The sequence below is a fragment of the Heteronotia binoei genome, chromosome 16, assembly GCF_032191835.1.
Source record: "Heteronotia binoei isolate CCM8104 ecotype False Entrance Well chromosome 16, APGP_CSIRO_Hbin_v1, whole genome shotgun sequence".
Lineage (NCBI taxonomy): Eukaryota > Metazoa > Chordata > Lepidosauria > Squamata > Gekkonidae > Heteronotia > Heteronotia binoei.
Window position 1 is genome coordinate 50,308,011 of NC_083238.1, and position 22,618 is coordinate 50,330,628.

The following is a 22,618-nucleotide window of genomic DNA, read 5'->3' on the forward strand; positions in this document are numbered from 1 at the left end:
AAATGGTAAATTAGACACCGGTCGGTAGTTCGCCAATTCGGCCGGGTCTGCTGTTGATTTTTTCAAGAGGGGACGGACCAAGGCCTCTTTCAGAGGCGTTGGAAAACGCCCCTCTAAGAGGGATCTATTTATGATGTCCCGTAGAGGACATCTAAGCTCCCTCTGGCAAGATTTAATCAGCCAGGAGGGGCAAGGGTCCAGATCGCATGTTGTTGGGCGAGCAGCGGAGAGAATTCCATCAACTTCTTCCAGGCTGAGTGGGTCGAAGTGGTCCAGCAGTGAATCCGAAGACAGGCGCGGAGCCTCAGTCTGACTTACTGTATCTAATGTGATAGGCAGGTCTTGGCGGAGTGATGAGATTTTATCTGCAAAATATTTCGCAAATGCCTCACAGCCAATCTCCAATTCTCTAACATTTGGTTTGCCTTGTGGCAGTGTTATAAGATCTCCAATTACCCTAAACAATTGTGCTGGGCGCGAATTTGCAGATGCAATCTTGGCTGCAAAGTATTGTTTCTTTGCAGCCTTGACTGCCATCTCATATGACTTCATAAACGTTCTATAGGATGTTCTCGTCACTTCGTCCCGAGTATGCCTCCACCGCCTCTCTAGTCGTCTGAGCCCTTGCTTCAGCTGGCGTAGCTCCAAGGTATACCATGGAGCCAGCTTCCTACGAGGGCGCAGAGGGCGCCGGGGTGCGATTTCGTCGATGGCCCTGGATAGCTGATCTTGCCAGACTTCCACCAGGTCATTGAGGGAATCGCTAGTGGGCCAAGGGTCCCTCAGGGCCGTTTGGAACCGTTCCGGGTCCATCAGGCCCCGAGGGCGAGCCAAAATAGGCTCTCCGCCCATACAGGGTTGGGGTGGCACCTCCATACGGGCCTTAAGGGCTAGGTGATCCGACCATGGAACCGCTTCATCTGCGATATCGTTCACCAAAATCCCAGACGCAAAGATCAAATCTAGTGTGTGTCCGGCCTGATGCGTGGGTGTTGTAACAAATTGAGAGAGTCCTAGTGTCGCCATTTTACCAACCTCGGAAGGATGGAAGGCTGAGTCGACCTGGAGCCGGCTACCTGAACCCAGCTTCCACCAGGATCGAAGTCAGGTTGTGAGCAGAGAGCTCCGACTGAAGTACTGCAGCTTTACCACTCTGCGCCATGGGGCTCTACTACCTAATCTTAAATAGGCACACACATGGCCCGGCCCAGCGTAGCCCAGCCCAGCCAGGCCTCATTTATGTCAGATCTGTCCCTCGTAACAAATGAGTCCGGCACCCCTGAATCTAGTTCTCTCTCCTCTCCCTTCTTCCACATATCTCCATCTGGCTTCCAGAGCTCAGCAGGGAGACAAGGGCAGGGACGTCTGTGCTCCAGCTGATTTCTGCTCCTTCTTGCCAAGCTTGGATGCTGGGTGGAGGCAGCCGTATGACACTGTGGCGATTGGAGCAGTGGCCTGACTTCATAAAAAAACACTCACACGCACCCCGCCTTTCTGAATCTGACGTGGAGAACTGTGCTACAGCACCATCCTCCTCCTGCAGCAAGTAGCGAAGGGCATAAGCACTGCATCCCCACAGCCCAACAGTTTAAAAGGGAAAGGAAAGGTCCCCTGTGCAAGCACCAGTTGTTTCCAACTCTGGGGTGACGTTGCTTTCACAACGTTTTCATGGCAGACTTTTTTCGGGGTGGTTTGCCATTACCTTCTCCAGTCATCTACACTTTCCCCCCAGCAAGCTGGGGACTCATTGGACCGACCTCGGAAGGATGGAAGGCTGAGTCAACCTGAGCCGGCTACCTGAAAACCCAGCTTCCGCCGGGGATCGAACTCAGGTCGTGAGCAGAGCTTAGGACTTCAGTACTGCAGCTTTAACACTGTGCCACGGGGCTCTTTAATTTAAAAGGGAAGGGCGTGCTAACTCAAGCAAAAAAATTTGATCTCTGGGACTGGGTTTGTGCTCTAATAACCGTATTGCTTTTGTACCATATGTGTGTTATTTTAACACAACGAAAACAGAAAATACCCTATAACGTCGAGCCAGGGTAAACAGAACCTTATTCTCTGGAAACTGTGGTCAACTTGTACAATCAGTAAGCAATTTGCATCGATTATTCTTAAAAAAATCAGCCACAGGGGTGCCCAAGTTGGGGCTTTTGCACTGGGGGGAGAGTTAGGGGTTAAATCCGTCCAGTGCTGCTTCTCTGTTTGGGACTTAACTTGGGAAGGAAAAAGACAGTGTCAGGCTCTGACTCCCACGGGGTAGAATCTGGGGCCACCAAGCCCACCAGTGTCCTTTAGCAGTAGGTGCAAAGAGTTGGACTCGACTGTGCAACAACAACAAGTGTGTGTGGGAGGGGCGGTTTCTGTCTCATCCCAGTCCCTCTCCCTCTCCCATAGGGTTGCCAGGTTCAATTAAAGAAATATCTGGGGACTTTGAGGGTGGAGCCATGAGACATTGGGGGTGGAGCCAGGAGCAAGGTTGTGACCAGCATAATTGAACTCCAAAGGGAGTTCTGGCCATCACATTTAAAGGGGACGGAACACCTTCCCTCCATTGGAAATAATGGATAGGGGCACCTTCTTTGGGGGCTCATAGAATTGGACCCCCTGGCCCAGTCTTTTTGAAACTTGGGGGGTGTTTGGAGGAGAGGCATCAGATGCTGAAAATTTGGTGCCTCTACTTCAGGGGTGGCCAACGGTAGCTCTCCAGATTTTTTTTTTTTTGCCTACAACTCCCATCAGCCCCAGCCAGCATGGCCAGTGGCTGGGGCTGATGGAAGTTATAGGCAGAAAACATCTAGAGAGCTACTGTTGGCCACTCCTGCTCTATTTCAAAAAACACCTCCCAGAGCCCCAGATACCCGTGGATCAATTCTCCTTAATATTCTATGGGAATTGGTTTCCATAAGGAATAATGGAGTGCCCAGCAGACATTTCCCTCCCCCACTTTCCGATGACCCTGAATGAGTCACCCCCTGATACACTGTATTTTCTGGGAATAGTTTGCTATATAAATAATTGAATTTCTAAATATTTGAGGTTGATTTAACGTGAATGCCTGCGTGGCTTTCCCTTCCTGTCCCACCTGGGGATTGGCAACACTGCTCTTCCACCACATCTTCCTTCCTTCCTTCCTTGGCTATATCCATGGCCACACAGCCAGGAGCCAGAGCCAGTTTGGCACAGTGGTTAAGTGTGCGGACTCTTTATCTGGGAGAACCGGGTTTGATTCCCCACTCCTCCACTTGCACCTGCTGGAATGGCCTTGGGTCAGCCAGAGCTCTGGCAGAGGTTGTCCTCCAAAGGGTAGCTGCTGTGAGAGTCCTCTCAGCCCCACCCACCTCACAGGGTATCTGCTGTGAGGGAGGAAGGTAAAGGAGATTGTGAGCCGCTCTGAGATTCGGAGTGGAGAGCGGAATATAAATCTAATACCTTCTTCATCATCATCATAGGAGATCATTCACATTAGCCAGGAGGAACAAACTATTGTGACACAGAGTGTTGGACTGGATGGGCCGTTGGCCTGATCCAACATGGCTTCTGTTATGTTCTTATGTTCTTATTCACAATGAGAACAACGTTTGAGTCCAACGGCACTATTAAGACCAACAAAGTTTAACTCTGGGTATTAGCTTTTGTGTGCACGCAACACTTCTTCAGATACCTAATGTACATGAAAGCTGATACCCCAGAATTAAACTTTGTTGGTCATGATTGCCATGGTGGTGTGGGGGGGGGGGGAATCAAACAGCTGATGTGGAGTTTCCTGGGGAAACTCTGTTCTGTGGCACATGCTACCTCTTACCAGTTCTGGCTGTTTGGCCACCATGGTCAATCCTCTTGAAGTATGATCTGGTCACAGAGCCAGTTTGGTGAAATGTGCGGACTCTTATCTGGGAGAACCGGGTTTGATTCCCCCCTCCTCCACTTGCAAGTGCTGGAATGGCCTTGGTTCAGCCATAGCTCTGGCAGAGGTTGTCCTTGAAAGGGCAGCCTTCTCAGCCCCACCCACCTCACAGGGTGTCTGTTATGGGGGGAGAAGATATAGGAGATTGTGAGCCGCTCTGAGTCTCTGATTCAGAGAGAAGGGCGGGGTATAAATCTGCAATCTTCTTCTCCAGCAATGATGCTTGGAGGGAAGCTCTCTTTGTGCACCGGCGACCAGGAGGCAGCAGTGTTTTTGGGACAATGTGATGACTTTGTGACATCATCACGCATGCATGGGGAGAAAGTTTAAAAATAAATAAATAAAGGTTCCGCAAGATGCTTGATGGGAGGCAGGTTGGCCCCCTTCAGAAGTCAATGCAGAATGCCTGGGGGAGGAAGATGAAAAACTAAAACTGCAAAGTAAAAGCTCTATTGCGAAAGGAGTGCTGCAAAGTCAAAGCATCAGATGGAAATTCAACCCATGGGAAAAAAGAAGCCAGGCCGTATTGCTGAAATGGTCTTGCTCGCGTTGGCTTTACGCTCTTCTTTCGCTTTATTCTGGTGCTGGTAGCCTTCACTCTGCTCTGTGTGGTGTTTTCTTTTCTTTTCGTCCGAGGCTGAGCTGCTACAAAGAAAAGCCCTGGTTACTTTCCTCCCTTTCTGCCATGCTGTAGCCCCAATCCAACTCCTATCGCCAGCTTTAAGACTAAACGATAAGGTGGCGACGATAGTAACAGCGTGTGTGATTTGACTATCCGGGAAACTAATGAATAAGCTTTGATTCCAGCGCAGTCTATGCTGAGCTAAGGCTTAAAATGTACGCTTAGTTCGCCTTGCTTTTAAGCAAGAATGCCCAATTACTTTATGTTCCAGTTCTGTTTCGTGGCGCGCGTTGCGTACGTAGCAGTCTTTTTCAGCAGATGCTATAAGTGATACTTTCTCATCCGCTGTCGCTGACCTAAATATTACAGAAGTAAAAGGGTCAAGCAGCTAAAAAGGGATCGCTGATAAGTTTGGGGACTCAGTCCCCTCTGTTCTCTCCCCCTGCCTCCCTTTCCCTCTCGGGGCTTTCCGTCCACCATACCCAAACGCAGGCGTTGATTGAGCAGAAGAATGGGGGGAAAGTGTCCTTCGCTAGCAGATGCTTTTCTTTAGCTGTGGGAAATGCATGCCATTGGGAAGGAGATCAAGAAGTTAAAAATAGGACATTAATAATGTTGTTATTTGTTTTACCAATTTAGAATCCTTAGGACACGCTTAATATTCTGTAACGAGATATGACAGAGGAACTCATCCATGGAAGCAACTTGGGTTGCATTCCAGGGGCGAGTAGTAGGGATGGCAATCCCCAGGTGGGGGCAAGGGATCCCCTGGTTTGGAGGCCCTCCCCCCTGCTTCAGGGTCACCAGAAAGCGGGGGCGGGGAATGTCTGCTGGGCACTCCTATTCCCTATGGAGATAGATTCCCATAAGGTATAATGGAGAATTGATCTGCAGTTATCTGGGGCTCAGGGGGTGGCTGTTTTTTTGAGATAGAGGCACTAAATTTGCAGCATAGCATCCAATGCACCTCCTCAAAACACCCTCCAGGTTTCAAAAAGATTGGACCAGGGGGTCCAATTCTATGAGCCCCCAAAGAAGGTGCCCCTATCCTTCATTATATCCAATGGAGGGAAGGCATTTTAAAGGTGTGCTGTCCCTTTAAATGTGATGGCCAGAACTCCCTTTGGAGTTCAATGATGCTTGTCACAACCTTGCTCCTGGCTCCACCCCAATGTCCCTAGATATTTCTTGAATTGGACTTGGCAACCCTAGCAAGTAGACAGGCAGGCTTGCAGAACAAAGCGGCAAGCGGAGCCCTCGTCACTGTATCGGTGGTTTCTCCACAGTGGTGGAGGCAACAAAAATGTTACTTGCTGCATTTCCCTGCTCAGAAGATTTCAATGAGTCACTGAAGAGAGACTTTGCCATTCACAGGCGTATTTTATTTACGTTAGTAGCCCACCCTGTCATGCAGTGTCATGGTCAATAATTTAAAAGTAAAATAAGAAAATGAATAAAACTGATGGAATACGACAGATGCTAGAACTCCCAAACAGCCATTTATTTTACTTTCCTCCTTCTCTTTCGCTGGAGAGCTCACGGTGCTTCTTGTCTTCCACCCAGACATTCATCAGGCCTGCCACCTGCTTGGCTGGAATCAGCTGGATCATCAAATCCCCTCTACCAACCTTCCACTGCATTTGTGGAGCCTCCTAGTTAAGGCTGGAGCCCCTAAAGCCAACCCAAGTATTCATTTATTTAATTCAATTTTTAGCCTGCCTTTCCCGTAGAACAGGCTCAGGGCAGGTTACATCGTAAAAACAGTAAAAGACTAGTTTAAAATATGAAATCTAAAATTAGGCAGACTAAGATGACAGATTCTGCCTCACAGATGTGACCTATTGTCCAAGTCCAGCAGATCTTGTAGTGCTGGGATGGAATGAGGGGGGGGGGGGAGGCTAATAACAAGTGACACCCACTACCTCAGCTGAAAGCCTGGCGAAAGAGCTCTGTTTTACAGGCCCTGCGGAAAGTAGTGCTCTTTTTTTTTTTGTAAATGTTGCAAAGTACTGCCAATGCATCAGGTTTTAATTTTTTTCTCCTGCATTTTCATAGCACATTTACAGCAACAGGTGGGAAGTGTCATCTTAAAAGAGGCTTTGGGTTTTTTGTTGTTGGCTTTTTGCTCTTCGATGGGGTTGCCTGCTTTTACACGTGTAGGCAGCGCACCTGAAAAGTGTGGTGTTCTTCGGAACTGTTGTTTTGTTTTGTTTTTTTTACTCAAATGCAAATTTTTGCTGCTTTATTAGAACTCCATACAATTCATCAAAGATTCTTCAATGGGGTGACAGCCTTATTTCAAAAGCCTCGCAGGACTCCCCGAAGTTGCTGAAGTTCAACTCGGATGGGTGTCTGACGGATGAGATTTTGGGCATTGAGGGGAACTTTCCGTTTGGCTGTAGCTCATGGATAGCATTGGAAGGAAAATGTGTTAAGTTGATCTTGGAGATGAATGGAGTGTACAGGTAGCGTCTCTCCAGTATGTTGTTTATAACATGGATCGCTTCAAGAGGGGACTAGATAAACATCTGGAGCAGAGGTCCATCAGTGGCTATCAGCCACAGTGTATTTATGGAACTCTCTGGGGCAATGATGCGCTGTCTTCTTGGTGCTTGGTGCTTGGTGGGGGGGGGGCAACAGTGATAGGGCTTCTAGTGTCCTGGCCCCTCTGTTGGACTTCCTGATGGCACCTGGGTTTTTTGGCCACTGTGTGACACAGAGTGTTGGACTGGATGAGCCATTGGCCTGATCCAACATGGCTTCTCTTATGTTCTTATGCTCAAAGGAGGCGGGGAAGGCTGTTTAGGTGTTGAAGTGCCTCAGTAGTGCACTCCTGATGACTTTCCTCATGAGAAGATGGATCCAGTTTCCAGCAGATAATCCAGGTTGGAAACATGGTGAGAATAGGAGAGACTCTTGACAGCAATGCTGAAGTTAGCTATTGGTCATACCTATGTATGAGTGTGGTGGATTAAGAGAACTGGTGAGAATAGGAGAGACTCTTGACAGCAAAGCTGAAGTTAGCTATTGGTCAGACCTGTGCATGAGTGTGGTGGATTGAGAGAACTGGGCCACTAAAGGGTCAGCTATGTGGAGGATAGAAGATCTCCTGAAAGACAAATTCTGAATACATTTACCTTCACTGAATCTAGCCTGCTCTCTTTACCTGTCTTCCCCAGTACTACTAACGTTAACTGAAAGCCTGAAAGCAACCTGAATTCCGCCATCCGTGTGAAATTCTGTATCAGCATTTCTTAGGTGGCCATAATTCCCTTGGAACGCTTGGTATAACACACATGGATTCCCTCTGCTACTGCCTTGCTGGGAGAGGAAAAACTACCCACAACTTGCGGGTGGTTTCTCCCCCCCCTCTTTTCCCTATAACAGAAAAGGGAGGTTATTTATTAATAATTCATGAGTTCTCATCGAACATGCACGAAGCAACGGTGCTATTCAATAGAGAATACTGTCATCTGTCACTGTTTTATTTGACATTTACACTTTTTTTTTTTGCTTGGTACTGCAAAACTTTCTTGGATGGCATGCTAAGATTATTTAAACGGGAAGAAAAGTCTTCCAGAATGAACATGCTTCGTCTTTTACCTGGTTCGAATGACTGCTTCGGGTACGGGTGTTAGAAGGGACTGGTTCGAGTCGTCTTCCGTATGGCACCCAGTGCCCCATTTTTGTAGATAGTTAGATAGTTCTAAACGGGCTAGAAGAAAGGCTGCTTGAATGAATAGTTGTGGGGGAGAGGGAATCAGAAGAACAGTGAATGAAAGCATGATCTGTTGTAGATAAACGTACAAGATAGACTGTGGAACGAGGAGAAACAAATAACCGCCGTTAGGAAGGAAGCAGACACAAATGAATTGCCATTGCCGGTGCCAAATAAATATTTATAGATAGGTATCAGAGGGAGGCCCAGTGGTTCTAAAATTGCAAGCATGAAGAGGGCATTTAGCACAATGACATTAGAGCGAGGAGGGCCAACCAATTTCTTGCTAATATTAGGCTCATGGAAATCTTTCTGCTCTGTAGGTTAGTTATTAGTTATACAAATTGCAGAACCAGCTGATACATTCATAAACTAATTATTGTGGCAGCTGGGCATGCCTGGTGCAATATGTCTGAGGCTGTGAAGTATCGCAGATTTCTTGGGCCCTGCTGTGGAGGGTGTGTGTGTGCGTGCACGGGCGCGCTCGAAGGCTAGATCCCTTAATCTGATCAGCCAAGCAAATAGTTTCTGAGGAAACCGGATTAATATGTCCCTAAATAATGCGAATGTGATTCACTTTCCAAACCGGGCTGCCCTAAACGTGCTGTTAGCTTCTGCCCACCAGGGAACTGCAGTGTTCTCAGGTGTCCTTGGGATGGGATCCACGCCTGGCAACTCCCCGTGCCAGAAATTAATTCAGTTTGCTCATGCCCGCACATGTGGTCACCCTGCAGTGTCATTCTCTCCGAGCGTCCCGGTCGAGACCTTGCAAGTGGCTTGGCAAATGGAGCACTGCGCTTTCCTCAAGACAAATGGCAGAGAGTGCCCGGTCCATAACGAGGCCTGTAGTGTCAGGCTAAGTGGCTATAATGAGCGCAGATTATAGGTGCGCTTATCAATCAAACGCAGCCCAGGCAATCCAAGCTTGTACGGAGAGACAGTAGCAAGTCCCCAGTCCCTTGTTTCTTTTGGGACTGAGCCCTCTCACGGGGGCAACCCAGATCCTCAGGCGGACATGCAGGTTGTTGCCGCTAGATCGCTCAAAAATGTTGACTTTGAACAGCTGTAGGATTTTTCTTTCCCTTTTAAAAAAAAAATCCGCAAAATAACCGGTCTCCGTGCGCTTGTTTCCCTCGGGAGGGTTTTCAGCCGTACCTGCTTGAAACATTTGAAAGTGTTTAGCTGGATGGAGAAATAGGAGCTTATTTTTTTTCCCCTCCGCAGATGGTTTATTTTACATTTCAAAAATTATTTCCTTTTGTACAAAGGAAACCCCTGAGAAAACACTTTGGAGCTGAGAGGGAAAGGGGGGGTTCCTCTCTCCCCCTCCCCCATTGATATTTAAGGAGCTACGGGATCGCGGGGGAAAAGACGACCGTGGAAGTCTGCCGTCACCTGATTCTGCGGTAGCCACATACCAGCTAAAATGCTCAATACAGATATTTATTCCCAGCAAATAATTAGATATCTTCTTTTCATCCCCCCACTTCTTCTCCCTTCTCCCCACTCCTAGCTTATTGCAAGAAAAGATCAGGTCTGCACAAATGTGGCCTCTCACTTGTAAAAACAAGGCAGTGTTGTGTTACAGATTAGTTTATAAATCCCCAGAGGCTTCACAGTTCAGTGCCTACAGCTGCTGCAGATGGGCCTGGGTTTTTGTCTCTTCGCGGCGCTGCAGCCGGCAGTTGAAGGAGAAAATGGAATGATCAGGTTATTAACATGTAGGCCGTGAGGAAGAGGCTGCACAATGAGAACAGCTGGTGTTGCTGTCTTGGCTGATGCAGCGAAGATAATCAAATCTTGCCTCTTTTTTTTGGTGTGGGGGGGGGGAGAGTAAAGGCAGAAGACACAACGAAGAGCTAGACAAACAGCGACATAATATCATCGTAGGCTTTTGTGGCACCTTCTAACCAGGAAGTTATCCTTGGCTTACCAGTTGGACTGCTCTTGGGGCTAGTAGTGACGGGTCTTCCTTTGGAGGCACCTTCATCAGTGTTCCCTCTAAGCCAGGGGTGGCCAAACTGTGGCTCGGGAGCCACATGTGGTTCTTTCGCACATATTGTGTGGCTCTTGAAGCTCCCACTGCCTTGTCAGCCAGCTTGGAAAAGGCATTTCTCTTTTTCAGTCACTTCTCCAAGCCAAGCTAGCTGGCAGCTTGGAGAATGCTTTCTTTCCACCTCTCTCTCCGTCCTCCGACTCCCATCTATTTGCCTTCCTTCCTCCCATGTCTCACAGCTCTCAAACATCTGATATTCATGTCTTGTGGCTCTCAGACATCTAACATTCATGTCTTGCGGCTCTCAGACATCGGACATTTATTCTATGAGGCCCTTATGTTAAGCAAGTTTGGCCCCCCCTGCTCTAAGCTGAGTTAGTGAGAGCTGGATCACAGATTTTTAGCCTCCAGCTCACACATTTTTTGTCTTAGCTCAGGAAGGATGACCCCGGAACACAATAATTTATGGAGCAGCTCATAACTTTAATGCCAGCGGCTCATAAAGTAGAATTTTTGCTCACAAGATTCTGCAGCTTCGAGGGGACATTGACCTTCATAAGCAGGTTTTGTTTTGTTGGAAAAAAATTAGAACTTTTTTTTTCTAAAGAAATTTTTCAAAGTGTTGAGGTGCTGCTTCAAAAAAAAAAAAAAGTCACCAAACTTGCTTCAGTCCCCCTAGGGCGAAAGCACTCTAATAGCGGATGGACCGCGCACATTCTGGCTAAGCGCAGAGCTGTGGCTGGAAGACGACAGACTATAAAACTGTCATGAAAATTTACTTAACAAGGGTTGGGGATGCATGTTTTTACATTACATCATGATTGCCTTGAGTTTCCCCTTGTAAAAAAAAACACCCCACAACCACAAAGGGATGATCCAAGCACAGCTGTACAGGAGACAGATGTTTGCAGGTACTAGCAAAGTCTCCTCTTGCAGCGGGCTTTGCGGATGCACAAGGTAAAGAAACCGTTAGTGATGAGATCCAACGGATGAGAACGTGAACCCTTCACATATATGTAAGCAGCTGAGGCTAAGAGAGTTTTCCACCCGTTAGCAAGTATTTTTCTTCTGTCCTGTGTCTTGCATCAGTCTGTAACATAGGCAATATGAACTAACTAACAAACACAGACCCCAATTTGCGATTCTTTTAATCTGCTAAAAACATTCCCATGACTCTGCATACTGACTCACTGCCCACTTTCTCTATATTAAGGACTGTTTGCCATTCCATTTTTGTCTGATGAAGAGCGTACGAAAGCTTACATTCTGAATAAAACTTAGTTGGTCTTAAAGATGGTACTTGTCTACTGCTTTGTTCTGTAGGCAATATGGACTGTTTAGAAGGAAACCCTGTAGAATTTACTACATGATAATATTCCAGATAACAAATTGAAACCTATCAGATGTTTTAGGTGGTGGGTAGGCAGGGGTGGAATTCTAGCAGGAGCTCCTTTGCATATTAGGCCACACACCCCTGATGTAGCTGATCTGCCAAGAGCTTACAAAAAAGAGCCCTGTAAACTCTTGGAGGATTGGCTACATCAGAGGGTGTGGCCTAATATGCAAAGGAGCTCCTGCTAGAATTTCACCCCTGTGGGGAGGTATGTGTTGCTTTCATCTGCGGCTGACAAAGCAAACACATGTAGCCTTCCTGCATTCTTTATTAGTGCTTTTAAAAAAATGGTTGCAGTGTTGAATGTCAGGTAATGGGCAACATGTAGTACCTTGTTTAGAGGGCTGCTCCTAAGGATTCCCTCCAGAAATTCTTCCGGCTTAGATTCTCTCTGGGTCGCCAGCTTTTCTTTATTTCTTGGTTTGCAAAATTTATACCCTGCCTTTCTGGCCCTCATAAGAGCTAACAGATTAAAAATATAATAAAATCATATCCTAAAAACCATTAAAACCAACCAAAACCACACATTAAAACAGTTAAAAGCAGAGCTAAAACACACACTCAAAAACTCAACAGTTAAAGCAACGGGCAGGGAGGTGGGATCACTGAGGGAACACCCAGCGAAACAAAAAGAGGATTCACCCAGTGGCAGAAGAGAGGTTTCCAAAATTTTGGTGCCATGACTGGGATGTAGGGTTGCCAATTCCCAGGTGGGCAAAAAATCAAACAAAGAAACTGTGTGGCACAATACAGTATCCTCTAATTGTAATAACATTAATGTATCCATACAAAGTAAATGTCAAAAATTAATTGTCAAAAATTCTCTGTGTGTCCATCAAGTGCTAGTCTTCCTCTCCCTGGTCTTTAGTAAACAGTCAAACGGCGAGCCCATAATCTATAGGGGGATCGGTTTCGATGTTGCGCGTCTTCATCAGCCAAGGGCTTCTCTGTAGCTCTTTCATCTGTATGCAGCTATTTCCCCCAATATTCAATTATCACTTTTCACAAAATTATTATATAACCGGAACACCAGTCCCAACAATTTTTCTGACCATCGTCTCCACAATTTCTCTGGCTGGTACAGTCCCTCCCAGGTGGGGGCAGGGGATCCCCTGGTTTGGAGGCCTTCCCCCTGCTTTAGGGTCATCAGAAAGCAGTGGGGGGGGGGAGGGAAATGTCTGCTGGGCACTCCGTTATTCTTTATGGAGACCGATTTCTATTGGGTATAATGGAGAATTGATCCATGGGTATCTGGGACTCGGGGGGGGGCAGTTTTTTGAGGTAGAGACACCAAATTGTCAGCATAGCATTCGTTGCCTCTCCTCAAATCACCCTCCAAGTTCCAAAAGGATTGGACTAGGGGGTTAAATTCTATGAGCCCCCAAGGAAGATGCCCCTGTCCTTCATTATTTCCAGGGCAGGGAAGGCATTTAAAAAGTGTGCGGTGCCTTGAAATGTGATGGCCAGAACTCCCTTTGGAGTTCAGTGATGCTTGTCACAACCTTGCTCGTGGCTCCACCCCCAAAAGATCTCTTGAATTGGACTTGGCAACCCTACTGAGATGGCACTCTCCCAGGGCCTAATCTCAGAAAGGGAAAGGGGACACCCAAACCAGGGCCTCAGAAGAAAACTGCAGTCATTGGATTCCATCTTCTCTCTCTGTGTTTTCTTTCTCATTTGCAATACCCCAGTTATGAGTTGTTGTTCTACCCTTCCATCACATTGGAGCTCTGGAGTTTTCAGATATGGGTGTTTCACCGTTCAGTGTCTGGCATCTGTGGAAGGGTGCCACAAGCTGTTATGTTGCTCAGCAGTGAGAGGAAGGGGGTGCGTGTGTCATGTGGGGCAAAAATGAAAGTGCTGTGTTCTGTAGTTAGAAGTCTCAGTTTGAGACCCAGTGCGCTTATATGCATGCCTGGGGGAACTTGGAGGCAGAATTCTTGCATGTGTGATATCTTTGGCTTTCCCCAATTCTCAGTTCTGTAATAGAAGCTGGACAGGGCTCTTTTTCTAGCAGCTGTTCTGCATATTAGGCCACGTCCCCCTGATGTAGCCAATCCTCCAAGAGTTTTAGAGGGCTCTTAGTACAGAGCCTACTGTAAGCTCCAGGAGAATTGGCTACATCAGGGGGGCGTGGCCTAATATGCAGAGGAGCTCCTGCTAGAAAAAGAGCCCTGGAAGCTACCTCAGGTACATAATCAGAACTGAAAGAACCTGCCTGTACGAAATCGTATTAGAACAGCAGAAGCGAGAGATCTTTTAGCAGTAAGCAAGTTGGCCCAAGCTCAGCGCTTGTGATGTTCTGACTTCCTGCTGCAGGGTTGGCTCTGCGAGCTGCTCCGCTGGAAAGAAAACCCAAGCCCCGAAAACCGCACCCTTTGGGAAAACCTCTGCACCATCCGGCGCTTCCTGAACCTCCCCCAGCACGAGCGCGACGTGATCTACGAAGAGGAGTCCAGGCATCACCACAACGAGCGCATGCAGCACGTTGTCCAGCTCACCCCGGAGCCTGTGCAGGTTTGTCTGTTTTCAGGGATACTTTTGTCCTAAATGAGTTTATTAAGGAAAGCAAACTTGCCTAGGTCAAGCATCAATCAGAAATTCAGAGGTCCATCAGTGGCTATTAGCCACAGTGTATTGTTGGAACTCTCTGTCTGGGGCAAGTGATGCTCTGTATTCTTGATGCCTGAGAGGGACAACAGTGTGAGGATTTCTAGTGTCCTGGCCCCACTGGTGGACCTCCTGGTGGCACATGGGTTTTTGGACCACTGTGTATACTAAGTGTTGGACTGGATGGGACATTGGCCTGATCCAACATGACTTCTCTTATATTCTTTGGGATCAGGATTATCAAGGCTTTTTTTGTAGCAGGAGCTTCTTTGCATATTAGGCCACACACCCCTGATGTAACCAATCCCCCTGGAGCTTACAGTAGGCTCTTTAATACAGGGCCAGACTTGTAAGTCTGAAGATTATGTTGCATAAGTTGTGTGTTTAGATGAACCTGTGTGTTTTTTTCCTTACAAAGGGAGTTAGGCAGGATAGCAGAACTTGAGTCCATTTGCAGCTTAGAGATCATCAAGATTTTCAGGGTATAAGGTTTTCTAGGCCTCATTTTGGGCAGGAGCTCACAGGAGCAGAGTTCCGGAACCTCTAATTTTTTTTGTGCTTTCTTTCTTAAATTACCCCACCCCCAAAAAAATACTTGCTTCTGGGCTCCATTGTTCAAACCCCCGGTGAGAATTTTGCTGAACTCTTAAGATTTGACAAACTTTAGTATTTTTCCCCACAAAAAAGGGAAAATTACCAAAACATATTAAGCAGACAGATGGAAATCTTCATCATGCCACTGCGGCCACATAGGAGAAAGTCATTTTAAAAGTCTGATGGGAGTCCAGTTTTCTTATGACAGTTATAATTCAAGCAGCGTTTTAAGGTAGTCGCTGAGCTGATAGAATTTCATACACCTTCCGGTGATGTCAGAGGTGTGTGGCAAATGAGTTGTGTTAATGACCTCTGGCACCCTGTTTCCAGAGTCAAAACTCCCTTCATCAGTCTCTCGAATGTGTATACCCTGAACATCTTGTTGGTCCGTAAGGCACTACTGGACTTGAAGCAGACCAAAATGGCTGCCCTCTGAAAATACCTTCTAGTAAGGTAGGATAGCATCACTGTCCAGTGTCTCTTCTCATCTGTGCTTTAAGAATTAGTTATTGAAGAATGTTTAGCAGCAGTGCTCCATTTTACATGTTTTAAATAGAAGAAGAAGAAGATATTGGATTTATATCCCGCCCTCCACTCCGAAGAGTCTCAGAGCGGCTCACAATCTCCTTTACCTTCCTCCCCCACAACAAACACCCTGTGAGGTGGGTGGGGCTAAGAGGGCTCTCACAGCAGCTGCCCTTTCAAGGACAACCTCTGCCAGAGCTATGGCTGACCCAAGGCCATTCCAGCAGGTGCAAGTGGAGGAGTGGTTTGCAATCATCATGTTATTAGAACAGGGATGGTGCAGGGAGACAAACCACCCCAAAGGAGACATTTCTTTATGAAAATATCGTGAGGGAAAAATTGGAAAACATGATGTTTAATAAAACAAGATACTTCTACAAGCCAGTAGAATGGCTGTTTGGTTAGTCTATATTTAACCTTTGGTTTTCTTGCATGTTGCCCTATCTTGCCTGTTTCGTAAGTGAAAGTTGAATGTGAATGTCTGCCATGAGATGGCTGGGAAATTTGGTTCCTACCCATTGGGTTTTGGTTTTTTTTGACAGTTTTCAAATCCAGCTCCCTTGTGATCTTTTGTTCCCTGTTGCGATTCTTACGTTATATTCACAATCATTCTTTTTTTTTCTATCACTGTCTTCCCCCTTCACCTGAACATTTTCCTGTTCTGTTTCCATTTTTGGAATGAAATCACCGTCCCTTAGACTGCATTCTTATTTTTGCAGTACCGTGGATTTTTTGGAGAACTTTCTGGGATTACCCGCAGTATCTTCCTACAGCATCACCTTTTTTCTCAGACATCTATCTTAATTAAATAAGTTTCAAGGAGAAAAAGGCTAACAAAATTTATTCTGGCATAAACTTCTACAAGTCAGAGTTTACGCTAGACCCAAGCAACAAGATACTTGGTCTCGAGAGTCCAAGTTCCCTTTGTCAGATAACAGATTTCCCACTAGCCTTATGCCACTCTCACGCTCCTCTTCTCCACGGGGCTTCCGTCGGATTCCACACTATCTGCCCCAGGGTTGCGACTAGCTTCGCCTTTTTTGCATGGCAAACAGAAAGTGGTTTTTAGGGGATCTTGTTTGCTGTGCGAAAGAGGCGGAACAAGTTGCAGCCCCAGGGCAGATAGTGTGAAATTTGACGGAAGCCCCACTGAGAAGAGGAGAGTGAGAGCGAGGTAAGGCTAGTGGGAAATCGGTCAGTGTTTTATGCTGTGAACGTCTTTAAGGTGCCACTGGACTCCTGTTTAATTTTGCTGCAACAGACTAACATGATTCTGGGCTTCTCTTTCCTAACTGGGGGGTTTGCTCATTTCTAAAAAATATATATATATATATATATAAATAAGTTTCAGCTGAACCTGTCCCAAGAAAGCCCTGGAATGTTTGGGTTTTTAAAATTCGTTGCGAACAAAACCAAAATGTCAGTCAAAAATTTCCAGTCTTGACAGTAGATTGCTGCTGATATATTTTTTTCCCAGAGTTGGAGTACGTTTAATGGTTGACCTTGATAATTTAGCCTACTTTGGGAATGCATCACTTTTCTGCCACAATGTGTGTCGTTTCTTAGTGACACATTGCCCAGCATCGCAATGTGGTGTGTTCGTATCTTGTCAGCAAGTTACAAAGCCTTGGATTAATTATTTATTACAATCAAAATATGAAAAACGAAGGAAAATAAATGGAACCAGCTGGCAGCTACATATAGCAAAACTCTAGAGACTTTCCAACACAGCTGATACATTAGAATTGTGTGCTGGGGGTATTGCATTTAAGGTATTGTTGTGCCTGTCTGATATGTGCCCTGTTAACCTGATGCTAAATCCAGTGACAATCTATTAAGCAATTCAGCCAGAAAGTAATCACGCAATAGCTAAGTTCTGATGCATAAGACGAAAGCCTTTACTGAATTCTTTTGCATTCTTCTGTTCGAAAAGGGCCATCCTTGGTTTCCTTGACCCATCTCCAGTGCTAAGAAATATATATTTTATGCATTTATTAGTTCCTCTGCAAGTTCTAGTCCCAGGCCTAATTCTGATTTCCATGCTTCCGTTTTTCATTTCCCAAGCTTGCCATTTAAGATGTTACGTAGCGCACAGGTTGGCTTAGGGGTCTCCATCCTGCTTCATTGTAACATAGCTGCTCGTGAGTTGCAGGTTCTTCTCAATTCCTGTGTTTGTAATGCCTGATTTGGATCAGGACCACGGTGTGTCAGCCTTTCCTTACCCCACGCCATTTCCCCCAAAGGCCAAATACTGCCCTCTGGCACTGTTGCCGGTTAGACAGATAGCATGGGGGAAAGCTTGAAGTCTCTTCTCCACATCTTCTGGCCTGGCAGCCAGCAAGATGATTGTGCTGGAGGCAGTAGCCCAGAAGAGACAAGGGTAGCTCTAGGAATCACCAGAAACTCTTTGGTCAGAACTCTTTGTAAGTAGGTGAGGCCTTATTATTCTTTCTGATTTTTCTCCCCAGAATGACTGTGCCCCCACCTTTGGCCCCCATTTCTGCCTGCCAATTAGATGAGCATTGGTGGGTAGGGGCCTCAATTACCTGGGGGCCTGCCACCGTAAGCAGGCAGATGAGAGCACTATGCATGGGAACTGAGATAGGGTTGTCAGCCCCAAAGCGGAAGTGGGGGATCCCCTGATTTTAAGGGCTCCTGCCCATGGCTGATGAGGTGGCCGGCGAGGAGAAGCCCCACCCACAACAGCCAAAACCCGGCACAACATCCCAAACATGATGAGGTCACTTGGAAGTTATTGACATCACGTTGACGTGTTACGTTGGAGACATCACACATGACGATGTCTTCCCACCCCTCCTGGAAGACTCCCTCCCACCACCACCCCCAGCTAGAATGAAGGACCTGGCAGCCCTAATTGAAGAGAACCCAAAACTTGCATGTGGTTCTGTTACTTTATAGACACATGGCAGGCACATCAGATCGGCATAATGTGTGAATCGGCCCTCGTAAAGCGGCTCAAATTTCTGAGCCACCGGAGGCACGTCATTGGCTTTACCAGCTCTGGCACTGAGCATGCTCAAGCTCCCAGAAACAGCTGTGGGCTTTCCCAGCCTTAAGGATGAGGCCTAACCAAGTAATATGTTTTTATTTATGATGTACCTGTGTTTTTATCTTTTGTCTATTAATATTGGCCTTATAACCTCCTACTGTGAGCCGCCTTGAGCCTGCATCAGTGAGGAGGGCGGGATACAAGTCGAACAAATAATAGTTTTCCATTTAAAAATTCGATGGGTTATGACTTGGTTACTGTACCGGTAGGCCAAAATAATCTTCCAAAGTTAATCCAGTTAACAAGTCTCCTTTAGTGGTAGCCGAATGTTGCTTTTACAGTTTGCGCATCCTGTATCAATAGTCCTTAGCCTGTTCGTGCTGCTATCGGGTCATGAGACAAACGCATTTGTTTTGAACGCTCTTGGGAGGTGCGTCGGCCGCAGAAAATTGTTGATGATGCAGTGGACTGCCAAGAGCCGTTGGCGCTGGGAACAGAGCATTGGGTGCATGCATGCTTGTACTGCCATACTTGTGTATAAATTTCAAAGTATGTGCTGCCTCTCCAGGGACCTGCTCAAGGCAGCTCACAAAGTAAAATCTGATTAAAACAGCATAAAGCATCATTAAAAGGAATCATAAAACCCAACCAGATCATAAAAAACACACAAAAGCATTTAGCGTCCTAAAATGACGGTCAAAAACAGGCCTTGGATTAGGAGCAGGCTGTAAAAAAAATTGACAAAAGTTAAAAACATTCCAGTTATGAGCCTGGATAAAAGCAGAATCTGCAATGCACTTCATAAATAGCTCATGTTAATAAATAAAGCAATAGCTCATGTTAATAAATAAAGCAGCATAGTTTAGGAGCTGTTACGCAGAACTATCTATGTACTGGCCTGGATCTGGAAATTCTTGTGTTATCTTCCATCTTCTCCCTTTTTAAAACAATGTATTTAGGATTATTTTCTTGAAACTGCTAGGGATGCTTTGGTCGGTGTGCGTTTGTGAAAAGAAAGAGAGAGGAGGGATAAATGCTTTAGATCTAGTGAAATAGAACATTTCTGAACACAGGGTACCGTTGAACCCAGGTCATGGCCACCTCTCCTTGGGGAATGGCGTTGCTACAAAATCATCGGAAGAGCCACGTGCAAACGTGCAGCTATAAAACTAAATTCATCTAAATTAGTGATGTGGCATATAGATCTGGGGCAATAAGATGAGAATACCTAATGTACGATCTTTTAGGCTCTTTAAAAAGAATGCAATGCTAAAATAATGTTTGTATGTGTGTGTTGGAGAGCCATTTTGGTGTAGTGGTGAAGCGTGGGGACTCTTACCTGGGAGAACTGGGTTTGATTCCCCACTCCTCCACTTGCACCTGCTGGAATGGCCTTGGGTCAGCCATAGCTCTGGCAGAGGTTGTCCTTGAAAGGGCAGCTGCTGTGAGAGCCCTCTCAGCCCCACCCACCTCACAGGGTGTCTGTTGTGGGGGAGGAAAGTAAAGGAGATTGTGAGCCGCTCTGAGACTCTTTGGAGTGGAGGGCAGGATATAAATCCAATATCTTCATCTACCTCACAGGGTGTCTGTTGTGGGGGAGGAAAGTAAAGGAGATTGTGAGCCGCTCTGAGACTCTTTGGAGTGGAGGGCAGGATATAAATCCAATATCTTCATCTACCTCACAGGGTGTCTGTTGTGGGGGAGGAAAGTAAAGGAGATTGTGAGCCGCTCTGAGACTCTTCGGAGTAGAGGGCGGGATATAAATCCAATATCATCTTCTTCTTCTTTGTATATATATTCTTCTGAGAAGTGTAATTCTTACAACATTGTTAGATTCAAGGTTAGCGTTCACAATTCAGAGCGTTCTTAGCTTATACTTGTGTTCCTTTATTCGGCCTTGTCGAATCTTGCATAGGGTGAACCAGAGAGAGGTTGCTTGGAAGATAGTATGAGCCTAGTTGGTTATATTTTTCCTCACTTCACAAATACTTTTGTTCCACCATACTTCTAGCTGCGCCTTGTTCTCCCTACAGCACCATAAGGATAATAAGCTCTTCAGCTCAAGTCCTCCTTCAGAAAACCAATAAAATTTATTGCTCCAGTGTGGTGCCATTTTTAGGAGATTTGGTTATGTCTGGATTCTTTCTGTTGAAGTTCAGTGGTGAATTCTCCAGTTTGACTAGCAGAAAATATTCCAGTTACATCTGTTCTTAGTGGGAGATGTGGCAATCTAAAGGGAGACTTCCCGTTGACAACCCGTGCTTCCTGCTGTTGCTCCTTTGGGCAGCGGAAGGGGAAAGCATCAACAGCATGACAGTGTGACATCACTTCTGGGTTTCCCTGGAAGTGATGTCACATTGTCATGCTGCTGATTTTCGTCACAGTGTTATAGCAATCCCTGGAAATGCTATTATTTTACCAGGCCATAGATTTTCCTGCATTTCCTAGAGCAGGGGTGGCCAAACTTGCTTAACGTGAAAGCCACATAGAATAAATGTCAGATGTTTGAGAGCCACAAGACATGAACATCAGATGTTTAAGAACAGGAAGGCAAATTGATGGGGGAAGGGACAGGCAGAAAGAAAGCAACTTTAATTTTAAATGCATTGTCCAAGCCATCAGCTGACTTGGCTTGGAGAAGTGATTTAAAGAGAAATGCCTTCTCCAAAGTGACCAACCAGGTAATGGGGGCGTCAAGAGCCACACAATCTGTGTGAAAGAGCCACATGTGGCTCCTGAGCCACATTTTGGCCACCCCAGTCCTAGAGCATCATGGTATCAGTTCCAGTTTTCCCCTGTCATTTATGCCACACACAATGACAGGGCTTTCATGTCCCTCTCCCCCAACTTCCTCCAGGTGCCAATCATTGACTGGCAACCCTATAGGCTATTCCGAATATAGTCTCTGCAGAAGGTAGGGATGCTATTGGTGTCCCACTGGACAGCCATATTTTGAACTTGACGTGTGTCTGGCATTCCTTCCATAAGGAAAGAAAGTTTCCAACTGGATGTGTAAATGCGTGTGCCAATTAGGCAGATTTTTTTTGGCGGGGGGGGGGGAGAAGCTGATTATACATCAAAATGGGGATATCTTTTTTTAAAAAACTGTATTTCAATACAGCGCTTTCAAGCTGTATAGACCTGTTATAAGCCTGAATACCTAAGGAATGTCAGCAAGTAATCGTTTGTGCTACAATTTATAAAATGGAAGGAAAACTTTCTGGAAGGAAAACTTTCTCCAGTAGAACACGGCACTTGATCCCGAAAGATTCTACAAACCCTAATTTATAAAATGCTTCAAATGCAGAATGCAGGAAGCCATTACATAGTTAAAAGTTAAGGGGAAAACTTAGGCAATAGATTAAATTGCTAATTAAAGGCAGAGCTGACAGTTATACATTTAGTTTAATGCCATCTAATATTTTCCAGTATGTGTGACTCACTCCTGAGGGTTAAGGGAGATATAAATATCCTTGTTCGCCAAGGGTTGTCCTGTTGTAAGTTCCAGCATGCCCCCCCCCCTTTCCCCAAAATTGATTTGTTTGCCTTCCCAAACCATTGTTCAATTGCTAATATGTTCCCAGAGTACATTATAAAACTTCTCTTGGTATCGTATTCATGCCACTTAAGTGAGCAATCCAACAGAAATCTTCAGAGAGAGGGCGTTTGAGGCCTCCACTAAGGGACAGCCTTTGAAACTGAAGGGCGCCTAAAAGTAAGCGAACCACTCCAAGCTAAATTGTCGTCTCTTTCGCTGCAGTTGAGTTGCCATCTTTCTGGAAACTGGTGCCTTGCCACTTAGAGAAAAAATGTGGCTGTGCATTGTGGTTTTCTGTTTTAACGAATGTTGGACCACTTTTTAATAAGCTCTCTTTGGGCACTTTAAGGTCAGTTTATGGTGGCTCTGAAGTCTTGTTCCTGCAAGCTTTGCATGCATTTTGATGAAACCCAGACCTCGGATTCAGTGGGAGCTCACAGGAGTGCAGTTCCTGAACCTTTCTGAGAGTTCCACCTCCTCCTCCCCACCTTGTCCATTGAATAGTAGGTGAAGTTGCATAACAATCCCTGGATGAGCTCCACCACCTATTTTTCTACAAAATGACCCCTGACGAAACCAATAAAAAGCGCACAACAGTCAATGAGAGGCCATTTATGTTTGACACTGGGATAGCCAGTTGAATTTCTTAGGATAGACAGAGATTACAATTCAGTGGAAAGCCACTAAGATCTCTCCGTGACAGCC

General features: G+C 46.0%; 1 protein-coding gene across 2 annotated transcripts in view; it reads left to right on the top strand.

The window, feature by feature from the left end:
* Positions 1 to 22,618, top strand: part of SATB2 (SATB homeobox 2) — a 258,561-nt gene that overhangs the window by 184,727 nt on the left and 51,216 nt on the right. For both annotated transcript variants that reach the window (XM_060257220.1, XM_060257221.1), the window contains one exon: positions 13,956 to 14,153. In XM_060257220.1, the coding sequence (XP_060113203.1) occupies positions 13,956 to 14,153 (198 nt within the window). The remainder of the gene's footprint in view (positions 1 to 13,955; positions 14,154 to 22,618) is intronic.